Source organism: Marmota marmota, unplaced genomic scaffold (genome assembly GCF_001458135.2).
Source record: "Marmota marmota marmota unplaced genomic scaffold, marMar, whole genome shotgun sequence".
Classification (NCBI taxonomy): Eukaryota; Metazoa; Chordata; class Mammalia; order Rodentia; family Sciuridae; genus Marmota; species Marmota marmota.
The window spans coordinates 4,544,944-4,568,275 of NW_026000169.1; the positions used below are offsets into that span (position 1 = coordinate 4,544,944).

General features: G+C 34.8%; 1 protein-coding gene and 1 long non-coding RNA gene across 2 annotated transcripts in view; one reads left to right on the forward strand and one right to left on the reverse strand.

Annotated features, from left to right (window-relative positions):
* Positions 1-23,332, reverse strand: part of Slc15a5 (solute carrier family 15 member 5) — an 85,387-nt gene that overhangs the window by 29,569 nt on the left and 32,486 nt on the right. The window contains exons 4-6 of the mRNA XM_015498297.2: positions 22,769-22,989; positions 18,569-18,755; positions 6,110-6,298 (exon numbers count right to left, since the gene is read on the reverse strand). Of these exons, the coding sequence (XP_015353783.1) occupies positions 6,110-6,298; positions 18,569-18,755; positions 22,769-22,989 (597 nt within the window). The remainder of the gene's footprint in view (positions 1-6,109; positions 6,299-18,568; positions 18,756-22,768; positions 22,990-23,332) is intronic.
* On the forward strand, positions 3,663-18,613 carry LOC125611799. Its single transcript, XR_007342038.1, has 3 exons — positions 3,663-3,817; positions 13,860-13,957; positions 18,344-18,613. It is a non-coding gene; the product is annotated as an uncharacterized LOC125611799 (long non-coding RNA).

Sequence of the window (23,332 nt, forward strand, 5' to 3'; positions counted from 1 at the left end):
GGTTGGACTTTAAGATTACTATTGTAAAATATGATACAGCTTACAAAGGTCTTCAATGAATAAAATATGGCAAAAATATTCCCTTATACAACTATGAGGAGAATTTGATAACTTGGTAGTTGTGAGTCCTACTATATTTACCCAATTCTCTCCAATTTAAATATTTCTGATAAATTTTGGATTGACATGAGATCTGTACTAGGTGGTATAACAACAATGTATGAGATCTATGATTCTGTGATTCTATATAAACCATTGGATTCTATATAAACCATTGGATTCTTTGTGGAAAATTTGAATCTATCATATAAAATTTGCATAGAGATTAAAAGAATAGGCTCTGGAATAAAAAAAAGAATTCACTAAAATCTCATGTCAGCCATTTAGTATCTCTGTGATTTGAGTAAGTTAGTTGAACTTTCCACGTTTCGATGTCATCCTCAATGAAATGGGAATAATGTCATTACTCATTTGGCGAGGTGCTGTGAGACTTACCTGCTATCAAGAGCTACAGAGAGCACTTAGTACAATGCTAACTTGTAGATAGTGAAGGAGGATTAAAAATATAACAATATTAATCTTAACAAATCAAATAGCTCTTGCTTGTGCTAGGCACCGTATGTTATCCCATTTAAGAAGAGGGTATCTAGAAAGAGACGATAACTTAATCATTTTTAGGTCTCCAAATGGTTATCTCTTCTTCTCAAATTATGGTTGGGGTACTGGTAATGGTGGTGGCAACTGACTGAAAGAAAATTATGGAAGAAAGTTTTTTAAAATGTGAACTAAAATTATTTTTTAAAATCAGAAATAGACTAAATAAGTATATATGATTTTGTATATACCACATTAACATAACCATATTAAAATATGCACGGCAATCTTTGGGATGCAAATTTAAAAATTTATTATACTATGACAGCTGAGATTTGCTTTAAAATAATACAACAGAGAGGAAGGAGGTACGGAAATGAGGATAGAGATAAAATAAGTTTGACCATGAGTTGAAAATAGTTGAAACTGTAAAATGTATATATGGATTTTATTTGCTAATCTCTCTCTATTGTATCTATGCTGAAAAATTGTAAAGAAATACATTAAGTAACATTAACAGTTTTAACTTTAAGTGTTGAATGATTGGATTTCTAATTTTCTTCTTACTCTTGTGCTTTGCAAATTTTCCTACAATGAGATCATAAATATTAAAGCTCATTTTAAAAAGAAAAGATAATAGAAAACAGATGTACTGTAAACACCAAGCCTTCAGTTTCCTTGTCTATAAGAAGAAATAAGCCTTATTTTCTTTTCCCTTTCCTCTCAGGAATATCTCATCCCTGGTTTACTTGTCCTTTTCCTTAGGAAAACTCCATATTTGCCCAGCACTTTTAAATGAACGTACTAATGCACAATCAAATGTACTAATGTTCCTTCTTGCATTGATGGAACATTTCTGATTTATTTTGTGTGTCCTCCACATGTATTTATTTTACTCATCCCAATAAACATTTAGGGAAGTCCCTATCTGGGATCCAGGAAAAGTGCTGGGCACTGGGCTGAGCATGGAAAATGTTATTAGTTTATCTTTCCTAGATTTTAAGCTCTGGAAGGGCAGAGAGCAGAAGAATGCACCTTACACAGGGCAGTGCTAAGAAGGCATTCAATCTCACAGCGATTGCAGATGAAGGTAATAAGGGTGATGCATAAAATACAGTGGAGAAGGTCTTCTAATCTTGTGGCAAGCCCCACAGCTCTTGTGTAGTGCAAATCACCAGCAGGAGCCTAAAGCCAAGCCCTGGAGTATTTTCAGGAAGGTCCAAATGGGACTATGACAGTATGCTGAAGGGGGCCTTGGAAAGAATTGATTCACAGCTATAGAAAAGATGTGGCTTATGAACTTTCCTCTCTATAAATATGAGGAGACAAACAATGGACAGAAAGAGTAAGTAGGTCTATTTCTTTCTCTGAGAAAAAGCAGAACGTACAAGCCCATTATTACTCTGCTGGTTAATTATTAATCCTATGCTTTTCTCTTGCTAGAACTTCTGGTGCGGTGTATAATTCATGAACACACTTTGCCAGCTCTCTGCCTGCTGGTTAATCTCTCTTTGGTGTCATTTTAGTCGTTTTTGAAAGTCTCCAGTTCCCTTTTATAGGACTTAGTTTTTCAAGTCTTCAAATCTCCATTTTCAGGCATCTACTTGCATGTTCTGATCTTTTTCAACTTTAGTGATCATTAACTTGATTTTTTAGGCTACAAGAAACTTCTTGCAGCCCATTAGAATATAGATATTATCAACAAGTCTGTCACTGTTCTGAAATTTCTATTCTACTATGAGGACACAAAAAGAAAAATTCAAAGCATATGTGAAAGCTGTTTTTCTTGCCAACAGGAGCTAGAAATGTGCCTCCAGGTGGTAGCTGGTTACTGTTTGCAAGGATGCCATATAACAGTATAAGCAGACCACAAAATATAGGGCCGTAACTACCTTCCTAAGGCACCTGGTACTGGGGACTCATTGCTGGGATTCTTTTTGACTCCAGTTGTTCTTAAACAGTAAAAATATGTTTATTGTGCTCATGAAGTTATTTTGAACATGTAGAGGAAAAATACTACAATTTTAGAAAATGGAAGTTTGTCCTTTATCACTTTTGGACTCTTATCTCTAAAAAAACTCCAGCTTTAAATCTTGTGTTATCAAAATGTATTATGTATTACCTTTCTTTTGTGCTGTAATTTACCATCTGGGACATTTTCCTCTATTTCTCAAAGTTGCCAGACCCTTTCTGTGTCTTGTGTTCTCTAGTATTGCTCTGGCATTAATTCTTGGCTATTTTAACATATATAGAAATCATCTAACTTTCAGGCTTCCAAGTCTTGGTTCCTTGGTTCTTTGACCTCCAGTGTCACTGTCTTCTACCCCTTTAGATTCCACTCCATTTACACGCATAATTACAGACTGTACCTTGTGCCCCAGATGAGGGCCAGCCAACTTAGCCAAGAAACGTCCATCCCACCACTTATTTTTATAAAGTTTTGTTGGAACACAGCTATAGCAATTTGTTACCCGTTGTCTATGGCTGCATTTGAACCACAATGACATAGTTGAATACTCATAATAGAAACTGGCCTGCAAAGCCTATTTATTATCTGACACTTTACAAAATATTTGCCAACCCATGTCCTGAATTAGTAACTGCTCACTCCATAATCTCAATTTCTTCCTGCCCTCTGATTACCACCTTCTATCTCTCCAACTACTCTCCACTACTTAACCATTAAAATATCACAAGCTCTACAAAATTTTTTTGTTGCTTTCTTTTTTTGTTTTTGTTTCGTTGTATTTTAGGGATGTGTTTAAGGCTCCCACAGCAGCGTTAAGCACATTTTAGTATTTTTCGAATAAGCAAACACGGGTAATGAGACAGCTGGAGTACAAACTACAGCAAACAAAACACATAATTTGAAAAGTTTTCTAATTTTTTCTCATTTCTCTTGTAGCTTATCTCCAATGACCACATGGCTTGGTAGGGCAGTCCACTGACATTTATGGACTGATCCACTGTGCTTTCTTTCTCAATGCCAACGGTGTAGGACATTATCAATAGTTTAAAAAAATATAGTACAATATAGAAATTGCTGCAGATTTCATTCATTCATTGGCTTATTTAATAAAAATATATTTATTGATAACCTACTCTGTATGTGTAATTTTCAGGAAAGAGAAACACAAAGAAATATGAGTACAAGCCAGGAGGACAAGCATCCTGCCTTCAGGGAGCCTTGGTGAGAGGAAGTAACACAGCAAAAGCAAATAAGGTAATTTCAAATTTTGATAAGCACAACTAAGGTATAAAAGAAAAAAGGAAAAGAAAAAAAAGAAACAGCAAAGGGTTGGAAAGTTATAGGATGATCATGTAAAAGATAATAATAATGACTCACAGGACAACTGGTAATTACCAAGTACTGTTTGTATATAAGGCATTGTTCTTTTTGCTTCATATGAAATATTGAACTAGTCTTTTGAATAGCTCCTCATTTTATGGATGAAAAAGGCTCAAGAGTGCAAAATAATTTTCCTAAGTTCATACCACTAGTCAGTGGCAGAATTGAGTTTGAACTCAGGTTTGTCCAACTTTAGGACCAAAGAGCTTAGCCATTATACTGCACTGCCCCCAGGAGAGTAATTGTATTTGTATACCATTTGATTTCCAAGGAATGGCCTCTCATTCCCATGGACTTTTATCCCATGATATAGTTCAAGGCCATGCCCCCAGTGACATACTTCCTTCAGCCATGTTCTACGTACCTATAGTTACCACCTGATGTCCATTCAAATCATTAATCCACTAATGAAGTTACAGTCCCATGCTCTAATCATTGTTTAAAAGCTGTACCTCTGTACCTTGCTGTATTGGTGATAATGCTTTCAAAACATGAGCTTTTCAGAACACTAAAGATCCAAACATTACAGCTGTGATATTGAGGAAGAATTGTCATTATTTGTATTTTAAAGATCTGAAGAAGAACCTCAGAGATTAAGTGAGATCCCAAGGTCACGAGGTAGTCAGTAAAAAGCTGGAAATCAAACCAAGACTTCCTTACTCTGGCTCATGTCCCTTGTAGCAGAGAAATATATGACAGAGTTGGCTCAGTTTCCTGATGTGTAATTGAAAGAGGATGGACTGAGTGACTTGTATTACATGATGTGCCTTTTAACTGGCAATGGTTGTGAGTATGCTGAGCCACTGTTGCTAAGCTGGTTAGGATTTTCCTCCTGTATTCATTCACTCCCTACCTTACTCCACATGTAGCCCAGAAAATCTTGGCTGACTACTTCCAAGAGTCTTTTAGAAACAGCATCAGGGAAGATCACTAAGTTTGCATAGTGGCAGTCAATTACCCTCCTTTTGTATTCCTTGCATTGTTAAAAAATGGTGTTCCTATCATAGACTGTCACAAAATAACTTATGCAAAACATATGGAATAAAATGATTTAGCATGATAAAAAGAGGGTGATGCACCTATGTATTTGTGACTACAGTTATACAAATTTAATTTTATTTTGATTGTTTAAAATGAATTGTTTGGTGTCATATACATGCATATCTGAATGTAAATACACATTTATTAAATATATGTATTTAAGGCATTTGGAAATAATTTTGAAGAAAATAGAACCATTGAAGATTTTAGGCACAAATGAAATGATTAGAATTGTCGTTGTAGATGATTATTCTAAAGGTTGTGAACTGGTTATAGAAGGAGAGAGTTACTGGAGGTAGGAAGACAGAAGTTATAAAAATATTCTCAGTAAAGTATAACATGGGCTTGAGTTACAATTAGGGAAATATAAATATAATATAGAAACACAAGTCATGATAGGTCACACTGGTAGATGTATGTACACACACACACAAACACACATAGACACATTTTGCTGCACATTTTAAAACAGGAAGTTACTGAAGCACTGTGACAAATTTTAAAGTGGATACTTTAATTAATATAAGCAATCTAGATAATACAGAAACCCTTGATATTTAATAAACTTATTTTATTAAACTAGTGATCACATTTAATCTAGTATAATTTAATTTAAAGACATTGAGTCATCAAGAAAATTGGGTCAAGTATTCATTTCATTTGCATGTTTATACACTCTCAAAATACATTAAATGTCATTTTTAGAGGGAGTCTGTGTATGAGTTTATCTGTGAATAAGAGGGAGGGAAGAGGGAAGTGGAAAGAGGGAAAGGTTGAAACAAGAGTCTTCATTTAAGCCTGCCAAGGTTGTCTCCTAGGTTTTAGCAAGTTTGCCTCTTCCTGTCCTGTATCTGACCAAATGATTATTGCCTCTAATCAGTTTAGCAAATCTTTCATTCCATCTATATCCAAGCAGAATAAATAACTATTATTTGTGTGATAGAGGAATGAAGAAAAAATATATATTTTTTTTCAATGAGGGTGTTAAATAGGCTTGTTTGAATCGCTAGGGGAAATCTCTAGCAGTGATAGATCGATCACCTGCCACTTCAGTTGTTCCTGTCTCCAAGTGCTTTGTGTAAAGGTCCAGTGTCTTTGACATGAGTTGATAAAATTGTTACTCACGGGCAGGGTTTACCAGAGTTTCAGCCACTCCAAGTAAAACGTACTGAAGAACCAGGTGGAAACAGGGCATGGAGGAAACAGGCAGAACTTGGCCTAAAAGAGGCTGCTCCAGCGGTGGAAAGTGTTTTCTGTGTATTTCAGAGAAGCCAGCTACCATCACAGACAATGCAGCAGAAAGATTTCCAGCAACTAAAGGAAAATAATTTAAAAAATTAAAGAAGAGATAGAAATCTGTGTAATAGGCCATAGTGTTTCTTACATGTTGACACCAAGGGATGTTTCCTCAACACTTTTTTCCCTCCCTGGGGAATGTCCTGACTCAACTAACTGTTGTATGGTCGGTCACCTAGTGCTTAGCATCTGGCCTCTGAAAGGGCTGAGTTCACTCTCTGTTGCCTGACTCACTGGTTATATGACCTCGGGCCAGCTATTTAAGGACAGTATCATTTTCCTTGGCTCTGAGATGGGGCAATGATGCTTTGCTTTGTAGGGTGGTTGTGAGATTTAAATAAGATGATGTTCTGGTATTATAAGGGTTCCTGGTAGGAATTAATAACCATTATGATTGAAGGTAAAACAATAGTTTTAAACCTTTATCCCCAGGTAAAATATATTATTCTAGATTTAAAAAAAATAGATATATATTTGAATCAAAATGATTTTGGGAAAATTTAAAATAAAATTATCTCTTCACATAGTTTTAATATTTAAAAAATGATTTCAAAATAACATGAAGGCATATAAGTCTTAGTTTTCTGTCCTAAGAAATATTTGCAGAAAAAGTAAAGCAGCTAATCCAGAATTGAGGGCTAGACACTTTTGTTTAGAAGAGATTTTTAAAGAGGATAATTAATGAAGAGAAATGTATAAATGCAGGCAGTTACTCATACAGTGGTCACACCCTTGCTCTTCCCTTTATTTTGCCTTTAGGTATTATATAGGACATTTTGGTTGCAAACGAGTAGGGGTTTTGTTACAGAGTTTGTATCTACTCTGACCATTCCATTTCTCAATTCATCATTCATATTACTGGACTTAATCCTATGATTGGAGCAGAGGCAATCTTTGGCTTGATGGAATTTACTTGAAATTTAGAGATAGTCACATTTTGCTAAGTTGCATAAAATTTTAGATAAGGCAAAGCTTTCAATTCAGAAAAATCAATCTAATGTTTAAATAGCTTCTTGTTTATTTTGGTTGATAGAGAAACCGGTAGGTAAATTTTTGATTATATCTCAGCATTTAAATGTGTCCACAAAGACTGCTTTTTACTGGGTCCCCCTGAAATGAAAGATATTTAAAAAAAGAATATCAGTTAAAAACTGTTTGAGGGAATTTTTACTTATCACTATTTTAAATTTAGTTCTGTATAGGCCCATTCATAGAGAAGCAGACATTTGGGTTCTTCTGTAAAGGATTCATAAAAATATCAGTCTCATAAATTATCACCTTTAAGATAAAATTCCTCACAAATTGCATTTATCTTCATTACTTAACACTTTATAAACTCATCAGAAGGAATACTAATATGTCACTTCGTATTTAATATTTACTCCATTGCTGCTACACTCAAGGTAGTATGCTGGGCACAGTGGTGTTTATAAAAGGAAAGTCTGTTCTCAGTCATTGCAGACTCATATACTGTTTTGGGGAATATAAAAAAAAAAGGACTCATTTCTAGTTGGAGAGGTGAAAAACATCATTTTGCTTTAAGGAAAGAAGGGTTTCCATATGAAAAGGTGAAAGCATCACAGATGACACAAACAAAGACACAGAGCTGTGAAAGTATCATACAAATTTCCAGAATGGTGAGAAGCTCAAGTTATTTGGGAATCAGGGGAGATGATAGATTGAGGTCAGATCATAGAGGCATTTAATACACTTTGGAGGAATTTAAAAATTACTCTGAAGATAATAGAATCATTGAAGATTTTAGACACAAGTGAAATGATGAGCCTTGCCATTTAGGATGATTACTCTCAAGGTCAGGTGCTGGTTGATAGAATGGGAATGACATTGGAGGTGGGAAGACAGGAGGTTATAAGAATAATCTTGTAAAGTATAAAAGGGGCTTGGGATACAATCAAGACTTCCACGTACTTCAGGGACACACAAGGAAGGTGGAAACAGAGTGGGGGAGAGTCCACTTACGAAACCATAGGAGTGAAGCAAGGAGCAAGGAGGAGGCAGATGCTAATATTGGGAAGAGTCCTGGTGACTGCAGAGGTGGTACTGACAATGTAAATGAGATCCACAAGTAGATAAAGAGAAAGGAATTTAATTTGGGGTTTAACTGGAGGTACAAAGGGGTTCTCTAGATAGAAATGCTTAGGAAACAATTGAAAATATGAACCATAGCTCTGGAGATGGCTTGAATCAAAAGAAAGGTTAATTATATCATTTTCTTAGAGTGGAAGTTTAGAAGAGTTTGGGCATATTCAGATGGTATGGCCAGAGGCTACAGTGAGACTTTAGGATCAGGTGAAATCAAGAGACGATTGAATTGGGGCTGGGGATGTGGTTCAAGAAGTAGTGCGCTCGCCTGGCGTGCGTGCGGCCCGGGTTCGATCCTCAGCACCACATACAAACAAAGATGTTTTGTCAGCCGAAAACTAAAAAAAAATAAATATTAGAAAATTCTCTCTCTTTCTTTCTAAAAAGAAAAGAGAGGATTGAAAAGGTAGAGAGGAGAATATCTAAGCAATTGCATTTGAGACAAGCAAAAAGAATAAAACTAGTGAAATAAAACATCAGGAAGGTTTCAAGGAGGAAGACATACCAAACAGAACTTTTGAGTGCTTCTCCTTCACTCTTCCCAGACTCCTTCACATCCTTTAGATTTGCTATTAGGAGTCCCTTTTCCTTCCCTCCATCTCCAAATATATCATTAAGTTGTGTAGATTCTATTTCTAAAATACATGGAAAATTGACCTGATTCTCTTCATGGCCACTGCCAACATTCTAAGCCAAATTATTCTCATTTTTAACCCAGACTATGTGCCATAGCATATTAAGTGCTCTTCCTGCTTCTACTCTTGTCCATGTCTAACCTATCAAGCACCCAATCTGAGTGATCCCATGTAAATGCAAAATGAAAGGTAACTCTTCTGCTTAAATCCCTTCTATAGGTCTCCATATGATTCAGAGGACACCCTAATCCATAACATGGCCTACATGATCTTGCCTGTGCTTGTTACTTCTTTCTAATTGCTTGCCACTTTCTCTTCTCTGACCATATTTCAGCCTCATTGATCTTCTTTGTCTTTCTTGTGTATCTTAGATTCTTCCAACTTTAGGGACTTTAATTTGTTCCTACCTGTAAAACATTTTCCCCCACTCTTCATGGGTCTAATGCCTATTTGTCCTTCAGATATGGACTTCATAATCTAAATTAGATCCTGCTTGTTATTCTCCCCCATTATATCCATCTTTCCACCATATTTACCATAATTTGAAATGAAATGTTTTTAATATGTTCATGTATACCATGACTGTTTCAGTTACTTGTTTGGAAGTTTCCTAGAAGATCAGATAACACAAATTGGAAATGATTGGATTTGATTGGAAATGATTTTGTTTTGTTTACTACTTTACTACCAAGACAAGTTCCCTGGTCCACCTTAGGTAAAACACACACACACACACACACACACACGAGTAAATGACCACAAAATTCAAAATCTGGAGAAACAGAAGATAAGGGAACATATGACAAGCCAGCTGTGCTGATGAATGGACTATTGGTTACCATTTACATTCAACAGGACTCCCATGATGAAATCATAAAGCAAGGATTTGAAGTAAGAGTGGGGGTGAATGTGTATAAGTTTGTGTCATCTAATCTTCTAGGAAGTTAGACGTGTGGAAATGGAGAACACTAAACAATTTGCTTAACAATTTAGCAGGATGACAAGAAACTGTTTTGTAAGAGGTGAAGACTCCTTTCTGTTTCTATGCAGAGAGGAAGAGCCAGTAGAGACGAGAAAAAGTTAAAGATATAAGAGCAAGAAACAAATAATACAGAAATGTCGTAAATAAGACAAGAGAGAAGAAGAAGGATAGTGAGCTCCAAGAGGATGATGATAGCAAGGAATAAAACAAGCTCCTTAAAAGGAAAATATACATATATATTCAGAATATAGAGAAGACTGAGGAACAGAATGGTGAATGTGAGGCAATATGTACTATATGATCTTGATTTTGCAACTTAGATAGAGTAGTTAGATAGATAGCGGAGAACAAGTGGATAGGGATGAAATAGAGACAACAGAGGGGGAATATTTTGACAACCACTATTGGGTTTAGCCAAAGACAGGAAGTCTGGTGAAATTAAAGTTGTTGTCTTGATTTGTACTTAAGTTACTGAGGCTTTTCTTTTTCCTCTCAAAGTGCAAGAGCTGAATGATCCCAGACAATGGATATACAACTCAATACTTTTCCAATTTATACTTATCTTTTGACATAAAGTAAAACAATTAGAATGATAATGCATTATATAATTTGTTTACAAAATTTAGAGGCATTTTAAAAATGTTTTCACCAAGAGAATGAGACATTGGAGGATTTTTATTTTTAGTTTAGAAAAGGGAAAAAGTTCTCCAACAATTATATTCTTCAATTCATGATTAATCAGGTTTAGGACTTAGAGAATGGCTAAGCATCTTTCTGATTGAATTGTCTCTACCACCAGAGCCAAGTATGACTCACGCTAGGTGTGTGGCTGTCAGTGGTCAAGTCACTTTATTTCATAGTCCTTGATATCTTTTGCAAAGTTTGGTATGAGCTGAGATGCAACGGTAAAGGTTCTCTGCAGGTTGGAAAGAGCTATGAAAGTTTAGGAGAGTTTCAAGATTCTGCTCTTCAACAAAATAGATTTTTATGTCTATTCCAATATTTAAATAGATATAAAGACTGCTAGTTAAGATGGCTGAGTGATCATGCAATTTTGTCTCCTTCCCCTAATACCAGTTAAATGATAGTAGAGAAATTTTAGAAAGGGAAAATATCAGAGAAAGAGAAAACACTGGACAGGAGATTAATTTTTTTAAATTAGGAAGAGAACTGATTTAGCAATATGAATGGAAGCTATAACCTAAACTGCTGAAAGAGAAACTTAAAAATCATAATCCTAGTTACCTTAAACAATCATTTAGGAGCTTACAACTTGGAGACCCTGGCTACTTCAGAAAGTAGAGATAAGAATCTCTCAGTCTCTCTCTCTCTCTCTCTCTCTCTCTCTCTCTCTCCCTCTCTGATTCTTTTTCTTTACTTTTTTAAAGAAAAAGTAGTTCATTAGTCTTTATGTGTGATGCATGATAGCATATGAAAAAAATTCTTAAAAATGTAAAAAACAAATACTATTAAAAGTAATAGGTGAATTCAGCAATGTTACAAGTTGCAAAGTCAACCTACAACCTGAATTATATTTCTATATAGTAGGCAATGAACAACCGAAAATACTTTTTAGATGCCATTTACACTGGAAGGGAATAACACACTTAAGGAAAAGTGGGAGGATTGGTTGAAATTCTGCATACTGAGCAGCAAGATTCCCAAATCTCTACTTCTACAGTGAAGAGACTGGAAGTTGCAGAGTTTAATTAGGTGTGACCTTGGACTCAAGGAGGAAGGGGTAGGCTGAAAATGGAGAACAAGAACAAATTATGATTCTGAATGTTGAAGAATCCCCCACTCTACCTACAATGCCTCATTCTCAGCACTAGGGAATATTCTCAAATCAGGAGATTGAAGGTATCTTCTCTCAATAAACTGAATGACTCCTTGAAAAGAATTCTTCATATATTATTTGAGGAACAGAACTGATTTAGCAAAATGAATGAAAGCTACAACCTAAACTGCTGAGAGAGAAACTTAAAAATCATAATCCTAGTTACCTTTACAATAACATGACTGGTTCCCTGAAAAATGATTTTACAGGGAAGCCCACCTTTTGATAATTTCTACCTCTGTACATGGACATACTATCCACAGTAATACAATTATCCTCATAGTCATATTATTATTGGTCATACTATTCTGTTATAAACCATATGAGTGGACAACTGAAGATCATCAGACACTTGAGAAGAGTTTTCAATATGAAAAAGACAAACAGGAAGTAGAGATAATCTGTAGTTAATATTCTCAGAGAATTTGAATATAAATAAATTTCCATGAAAAATGAATAATAAGAAAATTTAGAAACCAAATATGACTGTTCTAATTAAAAATTTATAGACCATTTGGAAGGTCAAGTCAAAGACATGTAAGAAATTAGATCAACAACCAAAAAAAGAACAAAAGGAAATAAAAACAACCAATTAACCAAAGAAACAAAAAACATACGATTGATTGTAGCCATTTGGAAAGAAAATGTTAAGAGACTTGGGTTATTTTAGGAAGGTCCAACATCTGATCAATAGGAGTTCAAAAAGAAAATACAAAATAGAAGGGAGGAAATTATTTTTATAAAATAATATATATGTTTTTTTCTGATTGAAAGAGTCCAAATGAGTCAACAGTATGGTGATTGAAAAAGATCATTATCAAGGTACAATAACATGCAATTTTAGAATATCATGGATACAAAGAAGAGACTTCCAGTTAGGAAAAGAGTTCATAAAAACAGGGATCAGTATCAAAAGAGGGCTGGAGTTCTCAATAGTAATTTAAGTTTCAGTCTTTGGATTCCTCTTTAGATTTTTGAGGACCAGGGTTGTAGCTAAGTGGTAGAGTGTATACATAGCATGTGTCACACCCTGGGTTAATTCCCATAATGGAGGGGAAAACTTTTTTAGAATTTAGATTATATGACTATTTTCTAAGTCAGCCCTCAATCTAAATAATTAAAGTCAATCTAGATTTTTAAAAAAGCACACATTTTTGATTATCATCTATGCTATATAAAACAGCTTATATTTTGTCTCTGAAAGTTTATAGCATTTTTAGCAATAGCTTAGATCTGGGTCTATAATTTTTGTTTTCTATAAATGACCAATAATAAATATTTAAACTTTGTGGGATGAAAGGTGAAATCAATCAAAGATAGGCAGGTACTTCTGTATTAGGAAAGAACATAAATTTCTCAATTTTTTATGAATTATATTAAAAATAATAATTTATTTGAGAGGATAATGTCATTTAGTTGGGTTTCAAAGTTAATATTTTCTATCACCAAATAAATAGCAAATGTTCACTAATGAGAACCATTCTTTGCTTATAAATCATACAAAAACAGACAGTAGACCAGAACTGGTCCATGAGTTACAATGATTGACTACCTTTTGGTTTAGTCATTGGCTTTATGACTGTTATTGAATTTTACCTCTGGCCTGATAATAGTGGGGTTTTACTTGGGCCACTGTTGCGTGAATACTTGTGTGAAATCCACGAGAGCAGAATTTTGCCCTTTTCCTCCATTCTTGAAATTCGTTGTGTTTTGAATGACCAGACTGTAGGTATGACCTGACAGCTTGCTAGACATGCAGAATCTCAGTTCCTCTTACCTCCTGCAGAACAACTGAATCAGAATCTAGATGAAAACTAGATATCTAGATGATTTCTGTACACCTTAAACTTTGAGGACTGCTTTATCATAGAGCATTATCAAACCTGATAGAGCAAAGTCCAATAAAAGATTGTTCTCCAATTTCAAGCAAAAAAACATATGCTTAAATTATTGTATTCTATTTGTGCTACGAAAACAAAATGCCTGACTATTTTATGAAAAATACAAATTTATTTCTTATAGTTTTGCAGACTGGGAACACTGTTCTCTGCTTCCAAGATGGCCCCTGGAATGCTGCCTCCTTCTCCAGAAGGCGAAGTGCTCTGTTCTCACATGACAAGGTGAGGAGCAAAAGGAATAAACCTTCAGGCCCCTAATCTGATTAATTTACTTAGTAGATACACAGATGTATCTCTGTAAGTCACCTCCTGAAGGCCACAGTTCTCAATACTTTTATATTCCGGATTAAGTTTCAACATATTTTAGAGGAAACAAAAACATTTGAATCAGCACTCATTTACCCAGATATTTTAGGGCAAAGAATATTGAAGAATCTAATTAACAATGTTTGCTTTTTATTTGCTATTGTACTCTGGTGCCAATGAAAAATGACTTTTTAAAAATTCAAAGCAAAGTTTTCTTCCATCCTAAATTTAATATAACCCATTTTTAATTCTTAACTTGTATGCGATCACAACACATCCAAGACATAGTGCAGTTTATCAGAATGCAAACATTTTAAACCTCTTACAGATCTGAATTTACAAGATAAAGCACAATGGTTCCAAAGGATACATTATATTCAGATAAATAATGTATGTTTTAATATTGGCTAGGTGGTTGCAGACAAGCCTATAAGAGTCTTGAAGCTCTTATAGTTTACTCTATCACCCTAACATGCAATAATTTTTCAAATTAGACCACAATGAAATAAAAGAAAGTCAGAATTCAAATTCATTCAAACATTAAGGTTGCGCTTGCCATTTTGTATTGAAGCAAAATCTAATACTCAAAAGTGGATATATTAAGATTCTTTAGATATTGGCTAAACTTGTTCACTGAGAAAACTAAGAGGTTTTTATGAGTAGTCTGATGTATGAGTCTCTGATACGTAAGTTCACAAGTGTATATATGATATTCTGTTGAGTACTCGAGAAATTCCCTTTGGATCTATAATTTTGGAAAATTTCTGGAATAGGAAATTGGCTTATGTAAGAACAAACTGTTGTCTCCAAGTCACTCTAAAGAGGCAGTTAACATTTTATTGTCACATGCATTTGCTGCCTTTGGGGAAGATATTTATCGTTCACTGTTAGAATGGCCTATGTTTTTTTAAAAAAATTTTTTTCCTATTAGCAGTGTGTTTCTATATTTGATCTGAGCTATTTACTCTTGTTTGTTTCTTGTTAGATCATTGGAACTTACTTCAGGAAATTTAGCTTCACTTAGTATTTTAATTTATGAATGTAGAACAGGTAGCTCATTTACCTAGAGATTAGATACACTGATGTATCTCTATAAGGAATCAAGTACTGCTTCAGGTGCTATGTGAAATTGTCTACTTCATCTCAAATTTAAATCCAATTTGATGTTAACTTTTAGAACTGAGAACATTAATGTGCTTTTATTTAAAAAGGGATAATTAAGATGAGTAACTTTTGGGGGGCTAAATATTTATAAGTTACTATTTTTTCTTGGTAGTTTCTTCTATCAACTATTTTGCCATGGGTATAAACCTTATATAGTTTGAAAACTATATAGAAATACATAATTTTGCCTGAAATAATAATAATTTCAATGATCCCTGACTCAGTTTTCCATCTACAATCATTTTGGTTTCAACCCCAAATGGAACTTTATGTGACACTCAATTATTAGAAGTAGTAGGATGTGTAGTAGTAGTCATGTGTAGATATCAACATCTTGACTAACCTGGGTCATAAAAGACTTTTAGTTAGAATTTGAGTTTTCAGGTTATTTTAAAGAAGGTATTGAAGATATTTGAATATATTTCATCTTCTTTTTAATTTAAATGATGTTTAAGAGCCACAGTAATTGCTACCCACTGTGTTGTACATTTCTGCTTTGTGTAAGACTTAATAACTGTCTTAATTAGGCTAATTTTAGTCAGATTAATATTTGCGTATGTCAGCATTAGCTGCTGAATGCCACATGCTGCAGGATTTTAATTAATGTTAAGGAAAGGAAATACTCACGGTGTAAACATTTTTTAATTGAAAAAGGATAAAATGAAGTATGACCAATTATGACAAAGGATAAATCACAATGGTATCACTAATTCTATATTTTTAAATTGAGGTTGACATTAATTCTATGTAAGCATAGTATTAAGAAAATAAAGTTTGGATAAAACACTTTGAGTATATCAAATCTTTGGCTTCATAGACCTGGAAGGCTGTAGAAATATTTTTTAATAGTTGGTATTTTGACATACTTTTGATTTATTAGATGAAGAACTTGGGAATGTTTTATATTTTGAATCAGAAACCCCTCTTTCATTGCATTGTTTATGAACTATATAAAGAAAATAAATGTTAGTTTTTCTTTTGTGAAATTTGTAGTTTGACCAACTGGGTGAGATTTCCTCATCTTTCAGGCTTGGTTTGAGCTGGGCTTCCATATGTCAAACCTTAGCCTCTGGCATTGTCTTTACCATCTGCCTCCCTTAAATATGGCAGTGCTGGAAGGGAATGACTGAATATGGAAGGTCAGGAAAGTATAAGGAGTAACTGTCATTGTGCTAATTGGAAAGGGTAGTACAGAGCTCAAGTAAACATTGATAACTCAACTTCTAGAATGTAACAGTAAGGTATAGCTGGTGGTGGACTAATTTTTAATGATGATGATAAAATGGCCACAGGAAACTAGAATGCCTGAATTCAAATGACACTGTGTTTGTGATCCTTGGTCTATTAAACGATGGTTTATCATGAGGTTCAATATAATATGCATACGAAGCTGCATAGGTTCAAACCAGGAACTCCTAAATATATGTTCATTCATAATTTATATACTTCTATACTTCACCCACATTTTCAGGCACTTGAGTTCAAAGTGAAAGGAAATTTTAATATTAGACTAATTCAATTATGTAAATTAGTATCAAGAAGTACCCTAGGTTTGTACTTTCATGTCCTGATAAAACTTGTTAATCTTCTATAATCATAACCAGAATATGGAAAACTTAAGCAAATATCTAGTTTAAAAGATGCATATCACCACACTTTTATATTCCCATAGCAAAATATTATGCAAATAAATGAACAAGTATGCAAATGATGAATGAATCAAGTCAGGCTTAGAAACAACTGAATTTAGTATTCAGTACCCAGTGGAACATAGCTTAATTTCTTTGAAGTGAGTCTAGTTTTTCTTTTTTCCTGTGCAACAGGTCTTATTACCAATTTTGAAGGGGAATATTTAGTTCATAAACAACATTGAACAGTATACTAGATAACTCTAACTTTATCCAGAAAAAAATACCCTCCTTTAAGAATAGATATTATTTTAAATATGCAGAAGTGGGTGTGATCTGGAATATCTTGTTGATAGCTTTAATAAACACCAGAAAGCACACACCCTAAAATGTAACTTCTGTAAACAGAAATAACAGGAAGTATATGTAACCAGAAGACTGTATGGACATCACAGTAGAGTAAGGGGCTAGGGATTCAGTCCAGGGGTAAAACACTTGTCTATCATGTGTGAAGCCCTGGGTTTATTCCCCAGAACTGAGTATGGGTGGCGGGGAGACGGAGAGAGGGAAAACAGGTTCTGGGTATAACCATAAAGATCTAGTAATAATAATAATAATAATAATAAAACAGGTTAACCAGAAGAGAATCTTCTACATTCCCAACCTTGACTTTCTCAGTGGAATTATTTCTCAAGTAGAGGATGTTTGGTTATCACTGCATGATGTTTCCTAAGAGTTTTCAAACTCCCTTTGTTTTCTGCTTATGCCCAACAAACAATTAGATGAGTCCCCTGCAAATGATGGCTCGTAATAATGGCTAACATTGACAGAGCTTTCACTATGTGTTAAGGACTATTTATGGGCACTAATGTCTTCCTGAGTGCCACAAGGGAAAAAATAAGCAAACTAAATACAGGAGAGATTAGGTCATTCAAAGTCACTCAGTGGCAGATCAGTGGTAAAGTAGGGCCCAAGACTCAGATCCCTGATTCTGGTTTCACTGAACCAGCACTTGTGCCTGAGGAAACACTGTTAGGCAGAGGACAATGTGATCAGAATGAACTGAAGTTCCTTCTTTCCCACTGCAATCAGAAAATTTTTTCTTACAATTTATTGATTGTGAGCTAAGATATTCTGTCTTCAATTATTTCACTTAAAAATGAAATTTATTGCTGTAGATGTTACTATTTTGAGAAGCACTATATTGAAGTTGGGTATCACAATACTAAGTTCTGTTCTTTTCTTGTTTTTAGTGGTGCCAGGGATTGAACCTAGGTCCTCATGTATGCTGGCAAGCACTTTACCACTGAGTAAAAGCTTCAGTCCCATAATACTAATTTTTAATAAATTTTGTTAGTGGCTCAGAAATTTTTTTAAAAAATTGAATTCATTGCCTGTGTTCATTTTTAAGAACATATTTGGCATTGACTTAGGAGGAGGAACTACCTTATTGAAGAAGGATAGGCCATTTAGTGATACTGGAAATTTTACCATCTCTTTCTATCAATAGTGAATTCTGAGGAGGCATAAAAGGATGGTTACAAGAGGAGATGAGATTGTCTGGTACAGATTTGGTAAGCTGCATGTTATCATTTATAAATTTACCTTCTTTGCAGTTTGTGAAAATCTGACTGTACTCAAGAGCATGTAGCTAGTTTAGATCTCAGCAGAGTGCTTTTTTCTCTTTTTTAAAGAAGTTGCAAACAGTTTACTTGAAATGGGAAGCTGTACTTACTAATGCATGCTGACAGAAATGGTCCATCTCTCTTAGAGGGAAACAGGCAGGTGCTGAAGTACTCCATAAAAGGAGCCAGAACTAATAATGGTAGGATGCTGATGGCATTCATTACTGCAATTGGCAGAAGAAATCCATTCAGATTCAGGTTGGAATTCATGGTCTGCAGATAATATGCCGAAGGAATCTACATTGAAGGGAGGAAGCAGCCGTGCATTAAGACAGTGGTTTAATTTTGAACAAAGCGTAAGATGCCTGTCCCTTGCACGTACTCTGTGACAGATGAGTTGGATGTTCCCCTGTTTTTCATGGTCCTAATTATGAGCTGATAAAGGGTCTTCATCTGTGACAGTAGGAGCTCTGTTTAGTCAACTGACAATACTACTGATTCTTTATGGAAAACTCTTGTCACTTAGTTTATCTTCTTAATTCTCCTATATGAAGTTCTGGTGGACCTAATTTTGTGCTTAGCATGACACATAAGAAATCAAATCACTTAAATTCTACAAATAAGCAGAATAAGTTTTTATCACAAACATTAAAGCAAAAATATCATAGAAAGTATTAATGATGTTAATCTTCACCCTGACGGCAAAAACTGGAGTCTAGAATAGATTCTTTAACCTATAGTTTAATAGTAAAATAGATTAGAAAGGGTTTTCCCAAAAAGAAGGAACCAATGTGGATATACATTATTTCTTGTAGATTTTCTTTATAGGATTCCTGAATTGAACTTGTTTCTAATTGTAAGCCTAATGACATTAGGATAAAGAAGAGAAATCCTCCTGCATTTGTGATCTCCTTTTAAATGAATTGCATAACACTAGTAGACCACAAAGAGGACTACATGAAAAAGGTCTGCATAATAAAGTAACAGATATATTTTTTAAAAAACGCTACTGCTCTATCCCAGCCTTCCATGTATTGTGAGTTTTTTTTTTAATTTAAAATAGTTCCAATGCTAACTGAATCCGTTAACACTAATTTAGAGCCTCTTCATGTATGCCAAGCCTCATGGTAAGTTATAATTTCAGAACTAAGGCACTGTGTCACCTGAAAGCAAATCTCTTATTTTCTGGTTCATAAGTTAGTGGCACATGGTGTATCTTTAGTTCCTGACATCACACAAAGATCCTAAGTGGCATGGAGAAAAGACAACCAGGTCTTCTTGAGGAATGGATTCTCAAAACTGTTCCTTTTTTTTTTTTTTTTTTTGAGACAGGGTCATAACTTTTCCTTACAGTGTAGGAATTGCGTTTGGACTCCTGCCTAGTCCAAACTCCTTACCCTGGGAGAGCAGCCTTTCTCAAACACCCAGATCAGAACTTCTCATTTGAAGTTCTGTCTAATCAATTGTGCAGTTCGAGAGAATTTGAGGAAAATCAGAGTCAGAGGCAATACAGCTGTTTAACATGCCACCAATTGTAAAATGAGTCTCTGGCTACGTTAACTGCCCAGACATGGGAAAGAGCCTCATTTTCACTGATCTTTTTTTCTATCTACATAAAACATAACCTGGTGATAATTTATCTTCGAAGTTTTAATTTGATCCTTGGGATAATAAGCAAAGATTGTTTTGGTGAGGTACAGGAGGCAAGAATGAAGGGAATATCAGCTAGTTCTGGCCTACTTCAGGAAAATTATTAAGCATGTGTCCCTCGATCAGAGGGAAATGAATGATGTGTTTTTTAAAAAAAAGTGTTGGCAGCACACAACGTTAAGACTGAAAGGCTCCCAGCATAACTTGGAAGTTTCTGTTACTGATTTCAAATGAGAATTATTGTTAATAGGAATAAAGTTATTATCGGCATGAATCACAGACACAGAAACCTGTTAACTTAATAATGTGGCAAATGTACTATTAATCTTTAGTGAAGCAATATTAATATATTGCCTAATCTAAGAAAAGGCTCCAGTGTCTTGAAAGCTTGAAAGCATTTCTGCTTCTGCCTCAAGTTCTGAAATCATCCCCTTTTAAAATTTTAAATACTTTTATTTCATACAAGCCTTTGACTATTCAGAAATAATTGCTGTCAATAGAGATTCATTTTCACCTTTGAGTGGCCAGTAATGTCAAATGGCAACCTCATTGGCCTTAATATCAACATATTTTAAATGTATGCCTTGGAACTGAAGGTCAATAATGGCTACTAAATTTAAAATATGGAATTCTCTGATGCTTTATTCTTGGTAGTTTGATTGCCTTTGTACTGGTGATTATTTCATCTAGGGGCAAAGTCTAGTATCAGCCTATCCTTGTAGAGCTTCCTCTGCAGAAGTAAAGTCTAACATTTTCCTTGAAGTTTCTAGCATAACATTACTGTATATAATTTTGGAACCTACAGAGTTTGTGTTGGGGATTTTTAACCCAGTGTAAGAGAGCCACTGTGGGTAGTAGCAAAGCACAGGCTTAATACCAGCCCCAAGTGAGGATGATCATTCTGATATATGTGCAAGTTATAAGTTACTTAGTGTTTCTGAGCCTCAGATTTATGATAATAATTTCAGCCAGGTATGCTGGCTGTGAGAATTAAATTAGATATTAAAAAAAACATCTTTGGAATCTATGATACATACTAGGTGATCAATAAATATTAGTGGTTGTCCTTTGCAATAAACTGGAAATCTAGATTTGGTGAGATGCTTAAAGTTAATTTATCAAAGTTTATTGTATCTATGTAAATAAGAAAATATGTAAAGGTTTACAGAGAAGGCTCAACAGTAGAAAAAATATTAGTTATCATTAATAATGTAGATAAGGAATTAGTTATTTGTGCTATATTCAAAGAAGGTTTTGAAGCTAGCTATGAGCCACTTAGTAACCAGTTATTAATTTCTTCAATATAAGCTGTTTTTTGATATAAATGTACATGGATAATATTTTTGCTATATTCTACTCTTGTCTCTGCTCCTAATATAGAATCCGGAGAGAGGTTGAATTCTACTAAGTCAGACTAGCTTTCATGCATTGTTTAGACCAAGGGTCAGCAAACTTTCTGTAAAGGACCAGATGGTAAATATGTCCACATATGGATTCTTTGGCAGCTATTCAGTTCTGCTGTTTTTGTGCATGAGCAGAGAAAGATACAACAAATCAATAATGAGTGTGTCAATGTTCTGATAAAACTTTATTTACAGACATTGAAATTTAAATTGCATATAATTTTCACATGCTAAAAAACATTCTTTTGATTTTTTCCAACCACAAAAAAAAAAATACAAAAACCTCATTAGCTTGCATGATGTACAAAAATAGGCCATGGACTCAATTTGGCCTGAAGGTATCAGTTTGCACACCCAGTTTAGAGGAGCAGGCATTGTTCTGAGACTCAGAGGGTCCCTTCTGCTGTTCCTTCCACTACTATTCACTGTAACTTAACATCCATTTCCCCATCAAAAATCACTTAATTTTTCTGAGTTTGTTTCCTCTTTAACAAATGAAGCAGTTAGTGCATTGATCTCTAAGTTTCTTTGCAGCTCTACTGTTCTATGATTGACACCTATAGCTCCCTTTTAGCCTTCTAAATTCCAACTGGGGGTCAGCAGTGGAGAAAGTCCCAAGTTGGTTCAGAAACTTTTGTAAATCATCTATTTTTCTACATAAATAACTTAGCCTTTGACCATAACTACGTTAAAAATTTTTAAAAATCACATGGATCTATAAAAGATACTTTGGGCTTAGTGTTTTCTCTTTGATTTCCTCACAGCATAGGCACTAATTCCCCCATGGAACTAACAGAGTGGGTGGGGAAAGCATCCTTTGCTCATTAGTCCTTCTACTTAAGAGGACAGTGGAGGTGGGACTCAAATCAGTCAGTTTAGCTCCTTATTAGTGCCACTTTTTAAAGATTTAATGAAGGAGGAAGGCAAACCTTTGGCTAAAGGGAAGCTTGGTAATTGCTTATGGATCTGTTTTTTCTTGTGCGTCTCTTATGCCTTCTGACTATGCCCTCTGCAGTATTGTCTGCACCTACTGACAAACGTTTATAGTTCTCCAGAAGAAGGACATGCCAAGGAGTTCCTCAGAGATGCTTCTGCTGACCCCACCTAGCTCTTGAAATCAGAGCCTTTGATGAATAGAAGCTTTTGTGGAATTACTGCCTGATGCAGTGTAACATTACAAGTAGTACATGTCTAGTTGTAATGGTAACAAGCAATCAGTTTATTATTATTGCATTAGTATTCATTGTCCTTCCTTACCTGCATAATGCACACTCTGTATATTAGTTGAAAAATGAAGAGAGGGAGAAGGGCGAAGAAAGGTTTTGTGTCTTCCACGAGGAGCTCACTGTAGTGGCCGCCATTTTTTTCCTTGGCATGGTCTAACGAGTCTGTCACATCTCTACCAAGATGAAAATATTGCAGGCAGCATGTTTTCAGTGCATTAACAAACACCCCAAATGTTGCCAGGAGGGAGCAACCTGCAAATAATTGGAGATGTTATGTAACAGCATAGTAATTGTTCTTCAATCTTCCCAGATATCAATCAGAAAGTTGACAATTAGAAGGATGAAGGGGTAAAGATTTGTTCCCAGGGTGTAGGCTCCCTATTTACCTCTTTTATTGTTTCTTTTGCTGAGAAAAAACTTTTTAGTTTGAGTAAGTCCCATTTGTTGATTCTAGTTATTAACTTTTGTGCTATGGGTGTCCTATTGAGGAATTTGGAGCCCGACCCCACCGAATGTAGATCGTAGCCAACTTTTTCTTCTATCAGACGGCATGTCTCTGATTTGATATCAAGCTCCTTGATCCATTTTGAATTCA